Below are 23361 nucleotides of genomic sequence, written 5' to 3'. Positions count from 1 at the left end.
TATTAATTCTAAAAGCAAGGAACAAAATCATGTAATTTGTAATACACCCCTGTCACTGCTTAATAAGTAAGGCTTAAAGTTTTACAGTACATTTTCTTCTTAACTCAGCAGATGCGAAGGATCCTATAAAAGCAGGAGGAGGACATATGGTTGAAAAACAAGTTAAGGTAATGTGCTGTGTCTATTACTCATAGAAAACTGGGATCACAAAACCCATCCCCATGCACATTATTAAATGCTTACTGCCAGTGGTGGCTGGTGCTCAAAAATTTTTTTTTGGGGGGGGGGGGGGGGAGGGGTGCAAACAGAAAAATGTAATAGGCATTGCTTTGCGGCAAAAAACGCTGTAAAAAATTGCGTGACTTTGAGTTCACAAAAGTGTGAAAGGGGCCTTCAGTAATCAAGGCATAGTGTGCCCCCTTCAATGCAGAGTGACCAGCATGCCCCCTTTCAATGCAGAGTGACCAGCATGTCCCCATTCAATGCAGAATGACCAGCGTGCCCCCATTCAATGCAGAATGACCAGTGTGCCCCCATTCAATGCAGAATGACCAGCATGCCCCCTTTCAATGCAGAATGAACAGCGTGCCCCCTTTCAATGCAAAATGACCAGCGTGCCCCCTTTCAATGCAAAATGACCAGCGTGCCCCCTTTCAATGCAGAATGATCAGCGTGCTCCCTTTCAATGCAGAATGACCAGCGTGCCCCCTTTCAATGCAGAGAGATCAGTGTGCCCCCATTCAATGCAGAGAGATCAGTGTGCCCCCTTTCAATGCAGAATGACCAGCGTGCCCCCTTTCAATGCAGAGAGATCAGTGTGCCCCCATTCAATGCAGAGAGATCAGTGTGCCCCCATTCATTGCAGAGAGATCAGTGTGCCCCTATTCAATGCAGAGAGATCAGTGTGCCCCCTTTCAATGCAGAGAGATCAGTGTGCCCCCTTTCAATGCAGAGAGATCAGTGTGCCCCCTTCAATGTAGAGGGATCATCGTGTCCCTTTTCAATGCAGAGTGACCAGCGTAGCGTGCCCCCCCAGACCAGCACTTACCTGATGCAGGGGCGGCTTCTCCTCGAGTCCTCCCGCCTCCTTCTCGGCCAATGGCATGGTTTTTGCCTTTCGGCCAATCAGGAAGCGGGTGTCGGACCCGCTTCCTGATTGGCCAAGAGGAGGATCCGAGTGACAATAGCGAATTTTCATTTGCTATTGTCACACAATGGGTGGGCTCGGGGCGCACTGCTCTGCGCCCCAGGTCCTCCCTTGTCTGAAGCCTATTAGAGCCTCTGGCTCTAATCAGGTGACTCAGAATAAAAAAAAACCTCATTGAACTCCATGCGTCCGGCGCCCCGCATGCAGATTAGGGGGCCGGACGCATGGATAGGGGGGGCGGCGGCCCTACACCCCCAACACACCGGCCGCCACTGCTTACTAAATTCTAAAAATGCAAATGCTTAAAGGTCCCCACTCAGGCTGTTAGGGTCCCATGAGTTGGATGCTGCTGACTAGTGAGGGAGCAGGGTGAGGGAAGGTCCGTCCAGACCCAAAGCATCCTGCAAAATTAGAAAAAGTAAGCCCGGCAGCTGCACCCCCCTTACCTGGCCAGAGTGCTTAGCAAGTAAAAGCAGCCTCAGCTCGATTCATTCAGACCACAACTCCAACATGTTTTGCCCTGCCCCTGGGGCTTGGGGACGGGGCAAAACATGTTGGAGTTGTGGTCTGAATGAATCTAAATGAGGCTGATTTTACCTTCTAACCAATCAGGCCGGGTGAGGTGTGTGGTGGCCGGGCTATCATGGCTCCAATTTGGTTATATATTACTCCCAGCCCTCCAGAATGGATTTATTCTTGCCCTCGACTCAACATCCTGCAATCTCCTAGAAGTTTCTTGTACAACAAGGCATAGTTCTGTAGAAGTTTGCATATGCAAAAATGACTAAAAAGAATCTTCAAACCTTTTTTTCTGAAAGTCATATACAGTCCGATTGCAAGAAAATTTGGGAAAAAAACAGGTTAGCGGTTCTTGCCCAAAACTTGTCATGAACCAAAACATCTTTAAACAGCAATCTATTATATTTCTGTACTTGAAACTTATCATGCCATTCAATTCTATACAGAAAGAATATGCAACCAAAGAGAAAACTGGACTAAGTATGCAAAGAGCAGATCACCACCATCGAGGAAACAAGGAACCCGGTCCTGCAAATCATGCTTCAGTTGCCATCAATTTTAATAAATCTACCCAAACGAAAAATAGGCCTTATCGAACCAACAAAGACATTGAAGGTATGTCTTGTGCAGGGGTTAAAAGAATTAGATAAAGGAGAGTTGTTTTTGTTAAAGCTAGAGCATAACATGGTAGCGCTTTTGTAAAGTCTAAATCCGTGTGATAATAAAACAATTGACATTACCACTCAGCTGAGGAAGAGTAAAGCTTTTGTTTTTCTGGGGGGGTGAATAATTTATTTTGATATGCTCAAACCTTTTCTTCGGATTCCACTCCCATACATGATGCATGGCAGAGGCGTAACTAGAACCTTCAGGGCCCCGATGCAAGAAACCATGAAGGGCCCCCCAGACCCCTGGCCGGGGCCCTTCCCTTCAAGCCCGGGGCTCTTCCCACTAATCCTGGGGCTCTATAATCTCAATGCATGGCCTTTTATTATGGTCCCGCATCAGGATCCTTTCACAAGTTCTGCAGTGGGCCCCCTTCCTGCAATCTTGGGGCCTCCCCACAGTGGTGAAATGCCAGGGCCTGGTCGCAAGTGTGACCTTTGAGATCCTAGAAGTTCACCCACTGGTTTGCTACCGGGCCCCCTGGAGCATGGGGCCCGGTAGCGATTGCAACCCCTGCAACCCCTGTAGTTACGCCCCTGATGCATGGCTATCTAGCATAGAGTACAGTTGAAAGAAACGAAGCACCATCAAGTAGACCATGATAATTAACTAGGATGGGCAAATAAAGATTAACAAAAACAAGTAAATATTTACCTTTTCTGGAGAAAATGCTGCCTTTGATTACCTTGAGTAGTAGCAACAAAGCCAAAAGCCTAGATTATAGGTTATGCAATCTTTGCTCAAAGGGGCAAAAGTAATCAGGTTTGCTGATCCTCACCTTCAGGAGAACCAATTTGACCAATGCCTAGGCTTTTAGTTGATGATTACAGGGATTCTGTTGAAACATTGACTCTTGTATAGATACCAAGCTGTTACCATGGCAATTAGGCCATAAAGTCAGTTTTAAGTAGAACATTAGGCAAACTTTTTTTTTCATTTTGGATAGAGCAAAGGAGGGTTAAAAGCAGAATTTTTTTCTCCAGCTGTGTCCGATTGCAGAGATTTTCCTTTACATCTTGTCCCATATCCAAACAGGAAGTGAGAGGAAATAGCTGCAAATTAAGGGAATTCCTTGGGGACCCCCAAGTCACCAGAACTAGTGTCCCCAGTGTAAGATTTCCCCTCTATTACTTTTCTGGGGAGAGCCCAAAATTTAGAATTTTCATTTACTTTCACTTTCAATGGTAAATAGGACAAATAGAGAGGGAGGATCTCCTTAATATGGGACACAGACAGCAATAGAAACTGACAGGTGTTCTAATTCCTCTCCACTCCATCCAACCAGAAAAAAATGTTTACCTTAAGTTGTACTTTAAATGGAGTTGGAAGTAAAGACTTTCAAATCTTGGTGCTCTGTTTAACCCAGAATTTTTTGGTCTTGTAGGATTGGTAGAGATGCTAAACAGAGTTCAGAGCACTCGGGCAGATGACCAGCGTGGGTTACTGTGTAAAGAGGATCTTGTTCTACCAGAATTCTTGAAACTCCCAACAGATGACGCATGTGATAGCTGCAATATGACTTGCTCCCACAGTGATCCAGAGCTACTAGAGACTGATCTTCATTTGGAAGTTGCTGCTGAAAATTGCAGAGAACATAATCGTACTACAGACACCAGATCTCCATCACCAGAAACAGTGTGTTTGTCTCTGATAGAAGATATTATTAACCCATTATCAGAAACCAGTTACAGCAAAGACACATCCCCTACAGTGACAATTCCTGATGTTTCTTTGGAATCAACAGTCATCGATGGCAAATCACATACAGAGGATAATAACAGTGTGATGTAATTGCTACCAGTGTATTTATTATTATTTCTTTACATCACTCTGAGAGAGAAGAGTACCAACATCTGTCTTGCTGCAGTAATTCAGGAAATTCAGAATCTGCTACACTAGCATATACCTTGTATGGAGTAGAACCTAATTAGGGCAATAAACAACATGTTCACTCAAAACTGTCTATTCAGTTTTGAGTAAGGCCCATTTAAGGTTGATATCTGCTAGCTTATAACCATATGGAGAAATCTTTTCCAATATACTTTGGCTCACTTGCATCTGTTACATGCAGTAAAATTACCAGGAGGAATGCAGAGGTGAAGTCATTGGTCAAACAGAATAATGTTTGCTACCTCTGTGGCAAAGCAGGTTGCTGAAAGCTTACAGTGCTGATCTACTTGCCAGGGTCCGGGATGTAACCGATCCGCATGTATATGAACTTTGCAGGAACATTTGTGAAATTGTCAGAAACTTTTGGAAAGGTCTAAATGTAACTTTCTCTAATGCAAGTCTAGAGGATGTGCAGATTTTCTATTACAGAGTAACTAGAGATGAGCCAAACTGCCCTGGTTTAGTTTCAAGCATGATTCAAGGAATCTAATAGAAGTTCAAATGCTGAATTTGAGCTCCACTGAAATGAATTGGAGCCAAATCTGTCAAATCAAAAATGCCATTTTCTGGGCTTATATGCAAGGGTTAAATAGCATGGGGTGTTCCTCCACTCCACCTACTCCCCCCAACCAGGAGACTGACAAGGGCATAGAGCCAGTGACAAACGGTAATGTCCGATGTATGATGCCAGAAAGGTTTAAGCATGCCCAGGGGTGGCTGGCATTAAGTGCTGGTAATGCAAGGAGCATGCACTGCCCTGTACCAATGTAATTTCACATGATTACAAGCGAAATATTAAAATTGCCCAATTCCTTTAAATGACATGCCTGGGGTCTGCTATGCACTTTGGCGGATCTTTGGAGGGTTCAGCCGGAAATGAAGCATTACTCGCTGGCAATTAACTGGTATTATTTGTTTCTTTGTTAATCTCACTTTGATGTAACACATACAGCAAGAATGAAAGAAAAAAAAAGATTAGCGAAGAGTCACCCTCAGAATGCATACCAGTACCTTTAAGTCTGGTATGGATATTAAGGGGTTACCCCATGCAAAAAACAACAACAAAATGATGTTTTGGTCCCCAGGAAATCAATACTAGGCCTGACAATTTTTAAGGGGATCCCCATGCAAAAAAGCAAAAATGTTAATGTTAATGAGGACATGGGCCTCTTTCTCACAACCCTGGTTGTTGAGGTCTGAAGGTGGGGGCTTATTGGAATCTGGAAGCCCCTTTAAAAATAAGGGTCCCACAGATACTTCCCTCCTACATAAATGAGTAAGGGGTAAATTGTAACCCTACTAATTTCCCCAAACAAGCTATAAATAAAGATACCCAAACATTTGACAAGTTCTTCATTAACTCCCCCCCCCCCCCTGACTTGCCAAAAGAAAAAAACAGATGAACTCGGTGCACTCAACTGATCCCATTGCTACTCTTAGCTGAGCATCAGCTATATAAAGGAAGTGATGGGGATAGAGTTGACATCATTGACCAAATATGGCGATGGCCATGACCACTATCCCCTCCCCTTTGCTTACATGGATGGGGAATCCTGGGCATGTACGTCATTGGTGTTAATGACATTAGTAGTTGCTAAGGATGTGGTGGGTGCCAGCACCACCCCCCTTTCCTAGCAATCATTGAGAGTGGGGAGCTGTCATATAAAACTGGTAGAAATGTAGCTTCTATATATGATGATTGGCTCCTGCTGAACAGGTAGCCAAAGGGGCAAAAGGGTTCCAATTACATATAGGGAAGCTGTGTTTCCTGCCAAATGATTTGTCTTTGTGATCATCCAGCCCTGAAAAACAGCACAGCCTGATGGATGATATTACTTACAGTTAGCAATACAGTGGTATTCTATATCCACCTCTAAGCTTCTCACTAGACAGAGCAGCCTGATAAAGTCACCTTCTATGCTCACTGTGCTATCTTCTCCTCCTTAGACTTTGAGTTAGAGTCAAGAGAACGTATACGGAAGCTGTTAAATTTGGCATGGGCATCAGGGCATCAAATACCCCTGGTTTTCTTGTGCCATATGGAAAACAGTGTTAGTATGTTTTATATTCCTCTGTGTTTTTCCTGCCTGTCCTGAAAGTGCAGGCCAAATTATTTAGTTATACATCATTATGCAAACTGAGAGTAGATATTATAAAAAAATGATTTGATAAAGTGTAAAATTCTGAAAATTGCAGTTGAAAGAAGCCTTCACCTTTACACCCATCTATTTTGTAGCGTCCAGCATTTTCTCATAGAGTATGTCACATGCCATGGCTTGTTAAAGATAATGTGAAAGATTCATAAAATTCTGTTTATGCACTCAATGACAGTTGAAAAACATGTCATGAAATACTAGGGAAAAGGAAGCATATATAGCCCTATAGGCCCTGACATCAGTCAGACTTAATGCTCATCCTGGCCCTGCCTGACCCTTACCCTCGGCTTACAGTCAAATGAAAATAATAAGGTCAGACTTGTTCAGAACCACTAACAACATCATCCCTTGTCTCTGTTCAATTGCTGACTAACTGAACATGTCATGTCTGCTAACTAATGTGGCAGTTGTAGAACTCTGCATATATTTGCCAGTTAAACACCTGAACCTTTATTCTCAGGACAAGCGCCAGGTGCTGGTACTAACAAAGGACTGGCGTCAATTCTATTGCAGTGCTCAGAAAAATGGCTTTTGGTAATGCTGTCAAATGCTGTCTTTGGATTTGTAAGCAGCGCCGCCTAAAACTACTATGTGCTTAATTGAAAATAACAAAAAAAGACTGCATTTGGCCTGTTTTGCCTTCAGCACAAATGTATCTCAATAAGACCTGTGGCATCCAGAGAAACCAACGCAGGTCAAGCGCAGTCTTAGAGCTGTCACCTTAGAGCTGTCATCAACACTGCACCATTGGGGTAAAAAGGCATCTGCTTATCTCCAGTTGATAAATACAAGAAAACAACGGCCATGTACACAAGCCCTAAAACTAATAGTGTTAATCCATCTGTAATGTGCTTACAAAGTCTGACTCCTGGCTGAACATTTATTTTTTTTACAGCCAGAAAAGGACTAGTACTTATATTAAATAAAGTATTTTTATTGTATTTAATGCTAAGCACGTGTTAGAAGATACAGTATAGTAAGGTAGCATTCAGGATAGAGGTTGATTTATTAATGGCAAATAGACTATTCCCTTTGCAAGGGATTTTTGGCCGAGAGCTTAGTGAATGAGGTGAAGCTGTGCTGCTTTCCATCATCAAATCATGTGCAAGTAAAAATCCATTTTTATTTTCCTTGCACATAATTGGGTTTTAATTGCAGAGTAAAACGTCATCCTAGTCGCTAAGCTCTTGGGCAAATTTACCTGCAAAGTGCAACGTCTCTTGCAAAAAGAACAGCCTGGTTGCTTTAGTAAATCAACCCCAAAGAGTCCTCACTGTCCCTTTCACACCGATATAGTCCATTGCCCCATGGCGCAGAATACACAGCACAAAACAGAATCAGAATCTGCTAAAAATGTTTCCGTGAAGCACTTTAGCTGGTTATGTAAATAAACAAGCAATTTACTTATCTTGTAGATGGCTGAATGTATTTGTTTCAGAGGTCTCTAATAAAACTGCTAAATGGTTCTGTCTAACATTGTACTTCTTTACAGATTGTCAACAACTAATAAATAGAATGGTCCAAAGAAAAAAAGCAAAAAGCAAAGGGCAACTATGACTGTGTGAAGTGGTGGGGAGAGGGTTAAAAACCATGCAAGGGGTTTTGAATGTTGAAGACAGTTACCTTATTGGTGGTGGCTATATGGCTGGGAAGGCTCCCAGAGACTTCAGGAGGGGGTGGAAAGCTGCAAGTTCCATAGGATGTGCAACAGATGAAGAAGAAACTTTATCCCATGTGCTCAGAGGTCCAAGTCTCCAAGGCATTTCAGCCCAGACCCTCCAGGCGTGTCAGTGAAGCACATGCCAGCTTCTGGTGGTGAGGGGCCTGGAAGGAGCTCTGTGGATAGGGAGCCAGTCATTTAAAGATTTGCTTGTGGGGGGGGGGTGTTGTGGGGGTTGCCCGGGCATAAGAAATGTACAGGAGGTACTGGTTTGGGAGTGAGGTTTGCCCCCAGGCAGCAGACTCAGTTCCCACTGTGTTGGGGCTGGACACAGGATTGAAAAGCTTGTTCGTGCATTTGTGGGATTTGCAACAGAAATTTGAGGTTGGTAGTGGGCCTCTGCTTGGGTGCCGCCGCAGAGTGGAGAAGTGAGTCCTCCATGCCCCTAAGTGGGTCAAGGGGTGTTAGAACTATGCCAACTGCGATTGTGCTGGGCATGGGGGATAGTCCTCCAATTGCTGCAGTGTCAGTGTCCTCTTCTGATTTTTCAGCGATGGGCAAGCAGGAGATGGCGAAGGATAACGGTAAGAAGGTGGACTGACTGGTTTGAAGGCCCAAAACTGAAAATTAGGGAAACCATTTTGGAAGGGTGAGTATGTGGAGATTTTTACTCTGCTGCCACTGGATAAATTCAACTTAGATAGGTTGAAACCAGAGGAGAACAAAAAAAGATAACAAGGAAAAGAATCGTTACAGACTCATTCCTTGTACATTTTCCAGTTGGCTGCATACCTTCACCATAATGGCGGCAAGTGTCATAGGGGAAAATAATCTGGAGCATTGTTCTGCACTGTTCTGCTACCTGGATGCCATTAGTGAGGCTCACAGGGTTTATGACAGTGTGGCTTTGCTTCTCTACGACAAGCATTTTCGGCAGAGGACAGAGATTAGGCCATCGTTGTGCTGGAACCACAAGGACATTAGCCTGTGAATGAAACTTATGATGTCTGAGTGTTTTGCCAACAGCTATCTGTGGCCAGCATGGGGGCCAAACCACCCAGTCATTTTATTTGGCTGACCAGGCAACATTGGGGTGACTTAAAGGGGTAGCACAGGTTCCTGGAATCATTTAATGGCCACTGTTTGTGGATGTCTACGCCCATTAGCTATGATAATTTGGAGCTTTACATGGATTCTGTTGGTTCAACTGGGTATGGGGCTTTTTCAGGGATCAGTGGAGCACAGCGCCCTTAGACTCATGAGTCGGGGGAGGCTAGATTTCTGAAAAGTTTGGTGCCTAAGAAGCGCTTTCCATTTATTCTGGCAGCAGAAACTTGGGGTGAACCCTTTTGGAACAAGAATGTGCAGTTTAATTGTAATAACCGGGTTATTAACCGTATCACTTCCTCTTTGCAGCCAGTGATAGGGCTTCTATGTCACTTAGTTTTGCGTTGCTCACAGTTGAATACAATCATTTATACTGTCTACCTCCCTGTAAGAGTAAGGTGCTCGCTGTCCTGCTTCATTCTTTATTTTGCAGGACATTTTCTTCAGTTGGTTCCCCTGTGTTCGTCGTGCTACGAGGTTCATTTGTTTAAGGCGGCTTTTGCGGTTGCCTTCTTAGGAGTTTTGCGGGTGAGTGAACTCATTAGCCCTTCCATAGCATTTAAGGGGGTCTGCTTGCTCCGGAGGTCTTTGGTACAAATGATTTGGTTAGCTTTTGAATCAGTTAAAGATGAATCAAACAGAGAAGGACAAGCAGGTTCGAAGTTTTAGAATTAGGGACTCCCTCATTTGCCCGGTCAGTACGGTCTGGGAATTTTTTGCAGTATACTCAGCCCTGAATGGGTCATTACTTACTGTATGCATGTGGGTGGGTCCGCATTGTCAAAATTCCAGTTTCTTTCTGTTTTCAGGAAATGCGTTGTGGTAGCATGTTATGATTCTCAGCATTATGCTTCTTACTCCTTCCGCATCCAGGCAGCCACTGAGGCTACGCAGATTGAGCAGTGTGAGGGGGGGTTGTTTTCTTCTGTCTACTTCTGATCTGTGTTTCCTGGGATTATTATGTTTTTGCGTTTTGCTCTTTGCTTTCTAGATGGTGATGTCTGTCTCATTTGGATTCTGGGACATACAGACATTGTTTTTGGGGGGGGGGGGGGTTAGGTAGGCAGATGTTAGACCCAGTGGCAGACAGCTTGGTATTGGCATTTAGCATATGTTCTTTGGCTAGAGGTCCCAGGCATAATGTGGTGATACCTGAAGTATATCGTTTTGCTTGGCTAGACAGACCACCTGATATTTTTGTTGCTGCATGTTCGTGGGAATTTTTTGGGAGTTAGATCCATACATAAGCCAATTCATAATGTTTAGTATGTATTTCTGATGCTCCGTCTTTTCCAAGCATGCTTATCTTTTGGTCGGATATAGTTGGCCAGATTTGGCCAGATCTGCTGAGACTGTTAACAAGTCTCATATCAAAGTAAATAAGGAAATGGGCAGTTTGCAATGGGGGTTTAGTCATCCAACAATTGAAGTTAGAGGTTTATGCTTGGCACTACCTTCGGGGTGATGATGTGCACCCCAACTCTGTGGGTACTGAGATGTGGCTCTTGGGGTTACAGAATGGGGCACAGGGAGCTTCGAAGGTGTGGAGGGGCTAAACTTTGCATGCTGTGGCATTATTAGTCTTTGGAGGCGGTAAAATTCAGGGCTTGTGGTTGGGGACCCATAGGTGGTTTGGTGTCCTCGGGTGCATTTACACACAGTGCAGCTATCTGTTATCAGTGCACCAATCAACATCTGTCACAGTGTTCAATCAACATCTGTTACAGTGTCCCAGTGCACCATCAACATCTGTCACAGTGTCCAAGTGCACATAAACATCTGTCACAGTGTCCCAGTGCACCATCAACATCTATCCCAGTGTCCCAGTGTACCATCAACATCTGTTGTTATCCCAGTGCACCATAAGCATCTGTCAGTGTCTCTTTTGAACTAACAACATCAGTCATAGTTTCCCAGTGCAACATCAACATCTGTCAGTATGCCAGTGGACCATCAACGTTTGTCGGTGTGCCAGTCTACCATCCACATCTGTCACAGTGTCCCAGTTCAAAAACATCGACATGTACCTTTGTGCACCAAAATCTGTCATAGTGCCCCAATACAACATTAGCATCTGTTGGCGTTCCAGTGCACTCAACAATTGTCACAGTGTCCCATTGCACCAACAACATCTGTCATGGTGTCCCAGTACACCATCAACATCTGTTGGTGCCCCAATGCACCATCAACATCTGTCATAGTGTCCCAGTGCACCATCAAAATCTGTCTTAGTGTCCCAGTGCACCATCAAAATCTGTTGGTGCCCCAGTTCACTTCAACATCTGTCAGTGTCCCAGTGCACCATCATCATCTGTCGGTGTCCCAGTGCACATCAACATCTGTCATAGTGTCACCAATGCACCATCAACATCTGTCACAGTGTCAGTATTACATCATCAAAATCTGAATGCCATGTCCAAAAAATTGTACACCAGCGAAGAGGCATTCCATAGTCTGAAGTAAAAAAAGCAAGTGCGCTAAACAAATATAAGGATCCTCGTATCGTACGTGGAAGTGACAGCAGAGGAGGTTACACTATGAGGATCAGTATCAGCCATAGACTGCCATGGGTACCGGTCCATCTTCATATCTGGAGGATAGGAGGGAATCCACTTCCAGCCAGGAAATATCTAAAGCCCTCACAGTTCATTGATCCGGTAAGAGGCTTACCCTCCCCCTCCCTGATAAGGAAGGTGCGGGAAGATATTTTCTTTTTTTGTGATTTCTCAATTTGGATCTGGTCACACATATGCTCTTTATTTATTAACTCTGGTAAGAAGCCAATCCATATTGGTGGTGGGACATCAAGCACTTCCAGTTGTCTTGGGACTATCACTTGGAACATCACTTGTTCTGTTTGTTTTTTATCACGGACACTTTATTTGGACTTTGCACCTTTTGCACAGTTGTACCATTTATAGTTTGATACGTTTTAGTTTACATGCATTAAGGATATTAGTTGCCTTAACCAGATTGTGTTATTCACATTGTTGTGTTTTTCTTGCACTGTGGTCATAGCATCCTATTTAGGAAATATACCCTTCACACAACACAGCACATACCCACTGTTTTTTGATTCATCCTTTGTATTTTGTTCTATTTTAGTAGAACTTCCTTATATTTGTTTAGCGCACCTGCTTTTTTTACTTCATTTCATTATTCACCATTTTGGATCTAAGGTCGCAGCTTTACAAATTTTACACCTATTTTTTATCAGGGCACTTTCCACGCCCTTCACATTCCATATTCTGAGCATGACAGATGAGAGTAGTGGGGAGCTCTCACTGTCAGACTCTTCTGAATATGAACCCATGGAGAGCAGTGGGTTAGTAACTGATTCAGAAGAGGAAGGGGTCCCAAAAAAGAGAGTCAGGTGATCTGAAGAGGAGCAGACAATCACAGGCAACGTACATCCTGGTGAAATGGCAAGCACCAGCAGTACAGTACACACATATGATAGACCATATACAAGCAGTAGGTTGTCACGTCAGCCAAAAAGAGTTGAGGCCTATACTAGTGTCCCAGAGGTGCTTTTAAATCCTATACACCTTCCCTCTAATTCAGGAGCCCCATTTACATTGCAGCCAGTCCCTTGGATAGTAACTAAAAATGTTACACCAATTCATTTTTTTAGTTATTTTTTTTTACCAATGATTTGAGTTTATTTGTGCACCAGTTCAATCTTTATACCAACCAATACATTGCCAAAAATCCAAATTAACCTAATTACCTGTGCTCTCCTCAAAATCATCCTGCTTTTGGCAAGCTGTACAAAATGTGGCCACTCATTAATTTGTTTTCCAATAGGTTTTCCGAAATGTATACTCCCAACAAAAGTATATACAGTAGGTTGATGAGTCCCTCATTCATTTTACAGATGGGCTAAGCATCAAACAGTATATCCCCAGTAAATAGGCCAAATATAGGGTGAAATTATACAAACTTTGTGAGATAGGTGCAGAGCAAATGTATAACTTCTGGGTTTATGATTGTTAAAGCGGAGTTCCGCCCCCCCCCCCTAAAAAAATTAAAAGTCATTAGCTACACATACTGTAGCTGCTGACTTTTAATATTAGGACACTTACCTGTCCTGGAATCCAGCAATGTTGGCACCGCAGCATGTTTCCGTCGGCTGTTGGGTGCTGTTGCCTCCATTGCCGGTAAGAGAACCCGGCAGTAAAGCCTTGCAGCTTCACGGCTGGGTCCCTATTGCGCAAGCACGAAGCTGGCCTGGAAGCAGAGGGAGGAGGAGGAGGGGGCCAAACCCCTAACATACCTCGCGGATGCAAGGTCTGATGGAAGTGGAGACAGGTTACCTGTCAACAACAGGTACCCACTCCCCCCTCCACCCTGAAAGGTGCCAAATGTGGTACCAGATGGGGGGGAGGAGACAGATAAGCGAAGTTCCACTTTTGAGTGGAACTCCACTTTTATGTGGCCTGTGGGACAGTGCAGCTAAGCTGCAAGGGCTTCCCACAAAGATTGGTTATCACAAAGCTGAAAAGAGGGGAATCAGCCAGGTTGCGGAATGAAGAGATTTTGGCCCTAAAATGGAGAGATAAATAGAATGTGTATGTCCTTTTCTATGATGACACCTGTGGATTATAATGACTAAATGTTATAGCCCTACTTAGCCACCAAAACATCAATCCATTGGTACAAAAAAGTATCTATATATCTGTTTCAGTTAGCCCTGGATAACTCCTATGTCATCTATTTGTAAGTGCACACAAAGACTTGAAGCCTACACCTGATACTATTGTCCCCACTGTCCCTCCCAAACTGGCCTCTGTATAGAAGACTGCTTCTGTATCTACCATACTATTAGGACCGAGCTTGTCTGCTAGTGGAACTGCGGTACTCTGGGCGGAAAGCTGCAAGCAGGTTCCAGCGATCAGATCCACTTGGCCACACCTGCTGGGAGGGTACTTGAAGCAATTGTTAACCCAAAAAAAGATCCTGCTCCTTTAAAGCATTTCATACAGCACAGTGCTTATGCTGTATAATTTGGCCCCCCGTATCACCTGAAATACCTGGCTGATCCTGCTTGGTTTTGCCCTACCCCCTGTAAACTGATCACAGTTTATCATGGCTGCTGAGCCCGGACATCGTGGTCAGTTTACATGCCTCCATCATCCACAGCATTTTTCTGTTCTTCCCTGTCCTCCTCTCGCCCCTCCCTGCCTGTCTGCTCTTGACAGTGCCCCTCCTGTTCTGATGCTCAAATAACTTTTATCAAAAAGCTAGCATTTTGTAATTATAAAAAAATTGTAAAAAATCCCAGAGCAATGAAGATAAGGAAATCTACAAGATTAGGCAGAAAGAGGCCAAGCAAGTTATAAGAACTTCTAAAGCGCAGGCAGAAGAAAAACTAGCTCAGTCTATGAAAAAGGGGGATAAGACATTCTTCAGATATATAAATGAAAAAAGGAAATTAAAACAAGGAATAACTAAATTAAAAACAAAGGACGGAAGGTATATAGAAGAGAATAAAGGGCTAGCCGACTGCCTTAATGAATACTTCTGTTCAGTTTTTACAGAAGAAAAAGAAGGAGAAGGACCTCCACTCGAAAGGATGACTAATGAATCATTTGATGCATGTGTCTTTACAGAGGAAGACGTTCTAAGATTGCTGTCTAAAGTGAAGACAAATAAGTCACAGGGTCCTGATGAGATACACCCAAAATTATTAAAAGAGCTTAGTGGCGAGCTGGCAAAACCATTAACAGATTTATTTAACCAATCATTAGTAACAGGAGTCGTCCCGGAAGATTGGAAATTGGCAAATGTCGTGCCCATTCACAAGAAAGGTAGTAGGGAGGAATCGAGCAACTATAGACCAGTGAGTCTGACATCAATAGTAGGCAAATTAATGGAAACCCTATTAAAGGATAGGATTGTGGAACATCTTAAATCCCATGGATTGCAAGATGAAAAACAACATGTGTAGGAAAAGAATTAGCCGCACATCCAGGGATTCCAATAGGTTTCAAATACCTTTATTTCCAAAAAGTTGCAAGTGATGACACCAAAGACACCAGCATAAAGTCTCGTAGACGCGTTTCACACATACATCTTGTGCTTAATCATTACGTAGTAATGATTAAGCACAAGATGTATGTGTGAAAGGTATTTGAAACCTATTGGAATCCCTGGATGTGCGGCTAATTCTTTTCCTACAAGTGTTCCCACGGAGGCAGGCCGGGGCCAGCACTCTATTGGATATCCTATCTCCTGGCAATCACCACACAATATACACCTGGAGCAGTGTCTTTCTTTTCTTCAGTATCCTGAAAAACAACATGGGTTTACTTCAGGGAGATCATGTCAAACAAATCTTATAGATTTTTTTGACTGGGTGACTAAAATAATAGACGGTGGAGGTGCAGTAGACATTGCATATCTAGATTTTAGTAAGGCTTTTGACACTGTCCCACATAGAAGACTTATCAATAAACTGCAGTCATTGAGCATGGACTCCCATATTGTTGAGTGGATTAGGCAGTGGCTGAGTGACAGACAACAAAGGGTTGTAGTCAATGGAGAACATTCAGAACAAGGTCATGTTACCAGTGGGGTACCTCAGGGATCTGTACTGGGACCAATTTTGTTTAATATCTTCATAAGTGATATTGCAAAAGGCCTCGATGGTAAGGTTTGTCTTTTTGCTGATGACACAAAGATATGTAACAGGGTTGATGTTCCTGGAGGGAAACGCCAAATGGAAAAGGATTTAGGAAAACTAGAAGAATGGTCAGAACTCTGGCAACTGAAATTTAATGTGGATAAGTGCAAGATAATGCACCTGGGGCGTAAAAACCCAAGGGCAGAATATAGAATATTTGACACAGTCCTGACCTCAGTATCTGAGGAAAGGGATTTAGGAGTAATTATTTCAGAAGACTTAAAGGTGGGAAGACAATGTAATAGAGCAGCACGAAATGCCAGCAGAATGCTTGGATGTATAGGGAGAGGTATAAGCAGTAGAAAGAGAGAAGTGCTTATGCCGCTATACAGAACACTGGAGAGACGTCACTTGGAGTATTGTGCGCAGTACTGGAGGCCATATCTCCAGAAGGATATAGATACTCTAGAGAGAGTCCAGAGAAGAGCTACTAAACTAGTACATGGATTGCAGGAAAAAACTTACCAGGAAAGGGTAAAGGACCTTAACATGTATAGCTTGGAAGAAAGAAGAGACAGAGGAGATATGATAGAAACTTTTAAATACATAAAGGGAATCAACTCGGTAAAGGAGGAGAGCATATTTAAAAGAAGAAAAACTACCACAAGAGGACACCGTTTTAAATTAGAGGGGCAAAGGTTTAAAAGTAATATGAGGAAGTATTACTTTACTGAGAGAGTAGTGGATGCATGGAATAACCTTCCTGCAGAAGTGGTAGCTGCAAATACAGTGAAGGAGTTTAAGCATGCATGGGATAGGCATAAGGCTATCCTTCATACAAGATAGGGCCAGGGACTATTCATAGGATTCAGATATATTGGGCAGACTAGATGGGCCAAATGGTTCTTATCTGCCGACACATTCTATGTTTCTATGTTTCTATGTTTCTATCCTCTAAAATCCTCTCTGTGTTCTAATGACAATTGCTCCTGTGTTTATAAAAAAAAAATGCTGCCTTTACCGAATTTCAGAGCGATTCCCGGTGATCACGTGACCGGCCGTCTCTCTCTCTCTCCTCCTCTCGTCCTGACTAATGTCAGCGGGGGAATCTCGGCTCCTCCTGCTACATCTTGACAGATGTAGCAGGAGGAAAGGAGAGAGTCAGCCAGTCACGTAATCGCCAGGAAACACTCTGAAATACAGTAAAGGCATTTTTCTTTTTATAAAACACAGAGACAGGTGCACTTGTCATTATAACATGGAGAGGATTATATGAGGTAGTCAACGTGGGTTAACAACCACTTTAAGTTTCACCTTTGCTACTGCTCCTTGCCTCAGTGTTTTTGCTGCTCCTGCTTGTACCGTTTGTCATGCTGCTGCCTGATTCTGTAGCCATTTAATCTTGATCTTGCTCTTACCCTGCATTCAGTATCCTGCTGTCTTGTTCCCAGTTTTGTTTTCCCCTTTCCCATCTGCTCCCTGCTTTCTCGTTTTATGTGTTTCTCATTTGTACATTTGTATTTATATAGTTAAGTGTGGTTAGGATTGCTGGTTAGTTTGTTATTTAGTTTTGCCTTTCATGCATTATCATGTTTATTTTTTTGCTAGTGTGGTTATCTTTCATTCACTGTAAATAAATCTTACTTTAATGATATACATACATGATCTGGTCCCAGTTTCTTGGTGTAGCTATAGATATCTGGTCTCCCAGCTGCTGATTCCTAACACATATATCATTATGATATTAGTGAAGGTATGGTGAAAATATTTTTCATGTATTTGCTACCTGCCATTTCCCTGAATGACCATGCCTCTGCCTGAACTGACCCTGGCCTGTCAAACGACCATGCCTCTGCCTGCCCTTTGAAGTGACCCTGGCCCATTTATTTCTGCCTTTTACCTGAACTGACCTCAGCCTGTTAATTGACCTTGCTTTTTGCTTGCCGTCTGGACTGATCTGTAGTAGTGTGATTGAGGACAACATAAGGGTCTCAGATATGCAGAGTGAGGGGCTCCAGAGTGTTGTTTCAGTGCAAAAAAACTAAGCTTTTAGTTTTATCCTGGTTTATCCAGGACTTTGGATCAGGGTCCGGAGTCCAGAGACTTTGAAAAGCTTTGGGTGGGAAGAAACATTTACCCCAATGTCCAGGTTACCTGACCCAGGGCCTAAGCCTGATGTTTCTGCCTGCTGCCTGGACCAATCCTTTGACTATTTGCTGACTACGTCTTTGACTGCTGCCTGTACTGACCCTGGCCTTTTTATGGACCATGCTCCTTCCTTCTGCCTGGCTCCTTTGCCAATCCTTTGGCTTTTTGTTGACCATGTTTCTGCCTGCTTCCTGTACTGATCTTGACCTGCTTATGGAACATATTCCTGCCTTCTGCCTTGACTAATCCTTTGGCAATTTGCTGACCATGTCTCTTATGGATTATGTACCTGCCTTTTTTCTTTACCACTCCTTTACCTGTTTGCTGGCCACATCTCAGGTTGGCAGCAGTACCTACCCATCTGCATGTCCCCCTGGCTATGTTCCTGTGAAACACCAGTCCCACCCATTCTCTGCAGACAACTGCACCGCTAGAACCACATGTACTCTTTTGTTTACCCTTTGTTCAGCCTCTTGTACTTCCTGGCCAGTAAACATAGTGCTATGGGGTCAGCCACATACCAGTAGGTTAGGCCTGCTTGGCTTTTATGAACAGGGACTGCTGTAGGTGAAGCTACACTATGTTATATTCACTGACCACTTGTACAGAGGTGACCAATATAGTGCATTGTTTTCTATATATGGTTGGTTGATTTTTTTTTTATACAGAGGTTGCAATGTTGGATACATAATCAGTCCAAACAATGTGGTATCGCCATACTCAGGAGTAGCAGCATGAGTTTTGAGGTATAATTCAAAGTATGTCTGTGCTGCGTGTGAGAAATAACTTGTTAAATTACTATTTTGTAAAAATAAAAAAATAATTGTATTTACTTTCGTCCTTTTCCGAATTATAGTGGGAAAAAATTACAACTTCCAAAAGCTCACAATGCTTCTTACTAAATACCTATCAAAGTTTAATTTTGGTACAGTGATGCATGCCTGCGTAATTGTCATTCAGAGTGTGACAGCGCTGAAAAGTGGCCTGGGCAGGAAGGGGGTGAAATTGTTTCGTTTTGAGGTGGCTATTGGAGCTATTGCAACTTTGGTATTTTTCACTCTGCCACATCAGGAGACACAGCTTGTCACCTAGTATGTGGCACACACATCCAGTGCTGCTGATAAAGCAGTACAACCAGTATTGTTGTACTAGGCCCAGACCCCATCAGCTAAACAGGGGAGCCCATTTTTATTTCTGCTTAAATAAATTGATTTTACAAGATCACACCCTCATTTGTACGTGCTTACCAGGGCTTGAATTACATTTCCCTAGGCCCCATCAGGTTAACAGAGGGGCCCAGGAGGTGGGAGCAGAGGAGGGACTTTTTTTTCATTTTCGGGACTCGAGGGAATAAAGTCAGTGCTGCTTTTCTGTTACACATGGTGCGGGGTAGGTAGGGTGTAGGTATGGTTAGGGGGGCCCCGTCAGGATGGCTGTATGGAGCCCCATGATTTCTAACAGGGGCCCTGCACACATCAAATGAATGCACCCCTGTGGATTTTTAGATCTGCACCACACTGCTAATAGGCACTGTGTTTGACTGACAGTTCCTTTTATCAAAAAAATGAATTAAGCCTTGTAAAGTCATGTAAAAGTGCATTAATATATGCTGAGCAATGGAGTCTACTATTGAAATGTGTCAGAACGCCACATGAACTCTGAGTCACCCCACTCTCTTTTAGAGCATAAGGCATAAAATTTCAGTTGAGAATGAATAAAAAATATATACACCAGGCCTTGAGTCTGTGGTGTCTGTGTTGACTAGACACACTCCGTCTGGAGGCTGATCAATGTGCCAGATCGCCTCTACTAAATCGTAGGGAGCCACCGCAGCCAAATTGAAATAACAGAATCAAGGAAGATGGGGGCTATAGAACAGCTCCCTAGAACGGCTGCATTAAGGGATGCTCACACCAACTGTATAAATTTTGAAAAAATCTTTATTGAAGAGCAAAGAGACACAATGTCTGAAAACCCCCCTTGGGGGAACAGTGTACAAAATATGTAAAGGATTCAATTGTGAAAGATAAACGACAAACACGACAATCAACATGAAACAATGACTCACACACACGAGGCCGGCCACACATTCACACCAGAAGATCTGACCAACAGAATGGCATACAGGCTGCATACGTTCCTATTCGGAATCTATGGATGCTGCTCTGTCATGGGTCTGTTGGTCGGCATGCCACAGTTGCAGAAATTGCACCACAAAGATATGACTTAATCACTTCAACTAAAGGTGTCATCACAGTGCAGTTCACATATTACATATAGTATATGCCTTTTGGGTCAGCATACTGCTTATAAACCAAATCCCTGAATGAATTGGAGTTCTGGAAGTCAGAGTTCAAAAAGGATGAAAAAATAGGATGAACCAGTGAATTTTCAATCAAAAATAATACATGTCATTCCTGAACTCATATAGATTGTAATTATTGGAATTTCTGCAGTTTCAATTGAAGTCCTCAAAAAGCTGGAATGCAGTTGGAGGAATATCTGTATGTCACTGCTGACAGGTTGGATGTGATATCAGTTCATTAGTCTTGATCAAGGAAGATACTCCCATCGGCACACACTTTGCCGAGAAGCATAATAGTGATCCTTCAGGTCTGAAGGTAATAGGCTTCTGGGCCCTCAAGATATCCTCTAGGAGAGGAGACTTTGATAAAGTCCTGCTAAAAGAGGAGAAGGCCTGGATATTTAGACTCCAGACTTTAGTTCCTTTAGGCCTGAATACAGAGATGAGCCTTCGTATTTTTCTGGAACCATAAAATCCAGGGACTGGTGAAGGGTAGGTGGACTTGGCCCGCTCAGAGAAATTGGTACTTTATAGTAGGAAAGATATGTATGGGAAAATTCAACTATGGGAGTATAGAGTTTTAACATGGTATATACAGAATAGGGAATATGATCATTCCACTATGTAAGTGGCTTCTTCACGTGACACCATTCGTGTTGCCCGTGAACCAAGTTGGAACATGCACTATGTTTTTCACTTTATGCTGCCCTTTTCTTTCTTGGATATTATGCTATAACTGCTTTGGTTGATTAACCTTACTCTATACCATTATCGGGATTAGTTCCTTCCATTTAAGAAAATAATGTTACAAGTTATCTCATCAATACTTGGTGAAGCTTATAATAACATTATTATCTATTCTCTCCCCTCTATGGGTTGATGAGTAAAACTCCACCCACACAGCTCTTACTTATAAATTAATCCAAATGATACGGTTAAATCATCTTTTTTTCTCTATATGCAAAAAATATTTGGCTATGGTTTAGTCGTTATGTCATCTAGTAAATGAAGTCAAATAATAGCAGTAAAACCTGCATTAGGTGATGTAATCAATTTAAAGTAATTCCACCATACCGCTAGACTTTTGTTGATCCTGCCTAAATTGCTATGTTGCCCCAGAGCCACGCCAAAATCAACCAGTGAATATAAAATAACTAGCATTACCGGTTTTTAACCACAAGATGGAGCTATACCATCTGGTTTTTTAATTACATAGGAAGCAGTATTGGAGGAATGTCTGTTGTGCTGTCACCTGTTTGCACTTACCAATCAGGCTACCCCTTTATATTGATCTTCCGCACTAACCAATGACGTCCTGAAGAAGCGTGCGTCACGCACGCGAAACGCGTTGACATCACACGCCGGCCGCACACCACCCGGAAGAGCCACCGATGCGTTCCAGCTCCTGTCCATGGCGTAGTAAGCCCGCGACGCACGGTACATGCTGCCTCCACGTGGCACGCCGATAGCGGAACGCCGACAGCGGAACGCCAACATCGGGCCTTCATGCTCACCTCATCTATCGAAGGGGTCACAGCGGTCTCCCGTCTTAAAGCAGCCTATACAGCTTGGAGAACTAACGGTGAGCTAATGTTTGTTAAGAAACAGGGGATAGAGAAAAGGCAGTGAACACCGGCAGGTCTGGGTCCCATATCCAGTATACACTCATATTTTTGAGGCTGACAATGTGTGGATTACCATGCTTACATACCAGACATAGCCCTGAAGTGGTGTGAGCCTGCGCAGTCAGCAAGTAATACTGCGTCTCTCCCCAGCTCCCGCACCTGGTTCTACACTAGGAGAGACTCTTTTGTGACAGGGTGATCATGTCGGCCTGACACCGTTATCCCCAATTTAAAGTGGACTTTGTTTTTCACTCACTAGGAGTCATTTATCACAGTCCAGACTAATGAACTGATATCACATCCAACCTGTCAGCAGTGACATACAGATATTCCTCCAACTGCATTCCAGCTTTTTGAGGACTTCAATTGAAACTGCAGAAATTGCAATAATTACAATCTATATGAGTTCAGGAATGACATGTATTATTTTTGATTGAAAATTCACTGGTTCATCCTATTTTTTCATCCTTTATGAACTCTGACTTCCAGAACTCCAATTCATTCAGGGATTTGGTTTATAAGCAGTATGCTGACCCAAAAGGCATATACTATATGTAATATGTGAACTGCACTGTGATGACACCTTTAGTTGAAGTGATTAAGTAATATCTTTGTGGTGCAATTTCTGCAAATGTGGCATGCCGACCAACAGACCCATGACAGAGCAGCATCCATAGATTCCGAATAGGAACGTATGCAGCCTGTATGCCATTCTGTTGGTCAGATCTTCTGGTGTGAATGTGTGGCCGGCCTCGTGTGTGTGAGTCATTGTTTCATGTTGATTGTCGTGTTTGTCGTTTATCTTTCACAATTGAATCCTTTACATATTTTGTACACTGTTCCCCCAAGGGGGGTTTTCAGACATTGTGTCTCTTTGCTCTTCAATAGGGTTGAGCGGACACCTAGATGTCCGTGTTCGACGGGTTCGGCCGAACTTTAAAAAAAAGTCCGGGTCCGTGTCCCGGACTTTTACCGAACTTTTCCCGGACACCGAACCCCATTGAAGTCAATGGGGACCCGAACTTTAAGGCACTAAAATGGCTCTAAAACACCAAAGGAAAGGGCTAGAGTGCTGCAAATGGCAGCAAAACGTAATTAAGAGCATGGCAAGTGCTCTGCAAACAAATGTGGATAGGGAAATAACTTAAAACAACAAAAAAAACCAGAAAAATAAAACAATGTTCTTCTTCATCTCTGAAGGACGAGGCCCATATGGAGTAGGAGGGAGGTTGAGGTGGTGGTGGATGTGGCGGTGACATAGGCGTGCGCACAGGGTGTGCTGGGTGTGCCTGGGCACACCCTAATCACCTAGGGCACATAGCATTGCCAGTGAGGAGATGGGAAAGATCTCCCTGGGACCTGCTCTGCTCTATTTCTCCTTGCCTACAGGTACATGGCCCCGATACATTACTCTCCCTGCTGGCAAACACATGCATGTGTATTTCAACTTTGGGGTGCACACCTTAATGCAATAGGCTGCGCACACCTATGGGCGGTGTAGGTGGAAGCGGCG

General features: G+C 43.3%; 1 protein-coding gene across 2 annotated transcripts in view; it reads left to right on the top strand.

Moving 5' to 3' along the window:
• The window catches only part of RGS14 (regulator of G protein signaling 14), a 157903-nt gene extending 153543 nt beyond the window's left edge, over positions 1–4360 (top strand). Inside the window, exons 14-16 of one of the 2 annotated variants that reach the window (XM_082256210.1) lie at positions 109–167; positions 2113–2281; positions 3717–4360. In XM_082256210.1, coding sequence (XP_082112336.1) covers positions 109–167; positions 2113–2281; positions 3717–4123 — 635 coding nt within the window. In that variant the 3' untranslated portion in view covers positions 4124–4360. The remainder of the gene's footprint in view (positions 1–108; positions 168–2112; positions 2282–3716) is intronic. The other variant, XM_082256211.1, reaches the window with a different exon arrangement.
• Positions 4361–23361: the final 19001 nt, after the last annotated feature.

Source organism: Pelophylax lessonae, assembly GCF_965119305.1.
Source record: "Pelophylax lessonae genome assembly, chromosome: 4".
NCBI lineage: Eukaryota > Metazoa > Chordata > Amphibia > Anura > Ranidae > Pelophylax > Pelophylax lessonae.
Note: the sequence above shows the minus strand (reverse complement) of the source record. Positions and strands in the feature narration are given on the sequence as shown.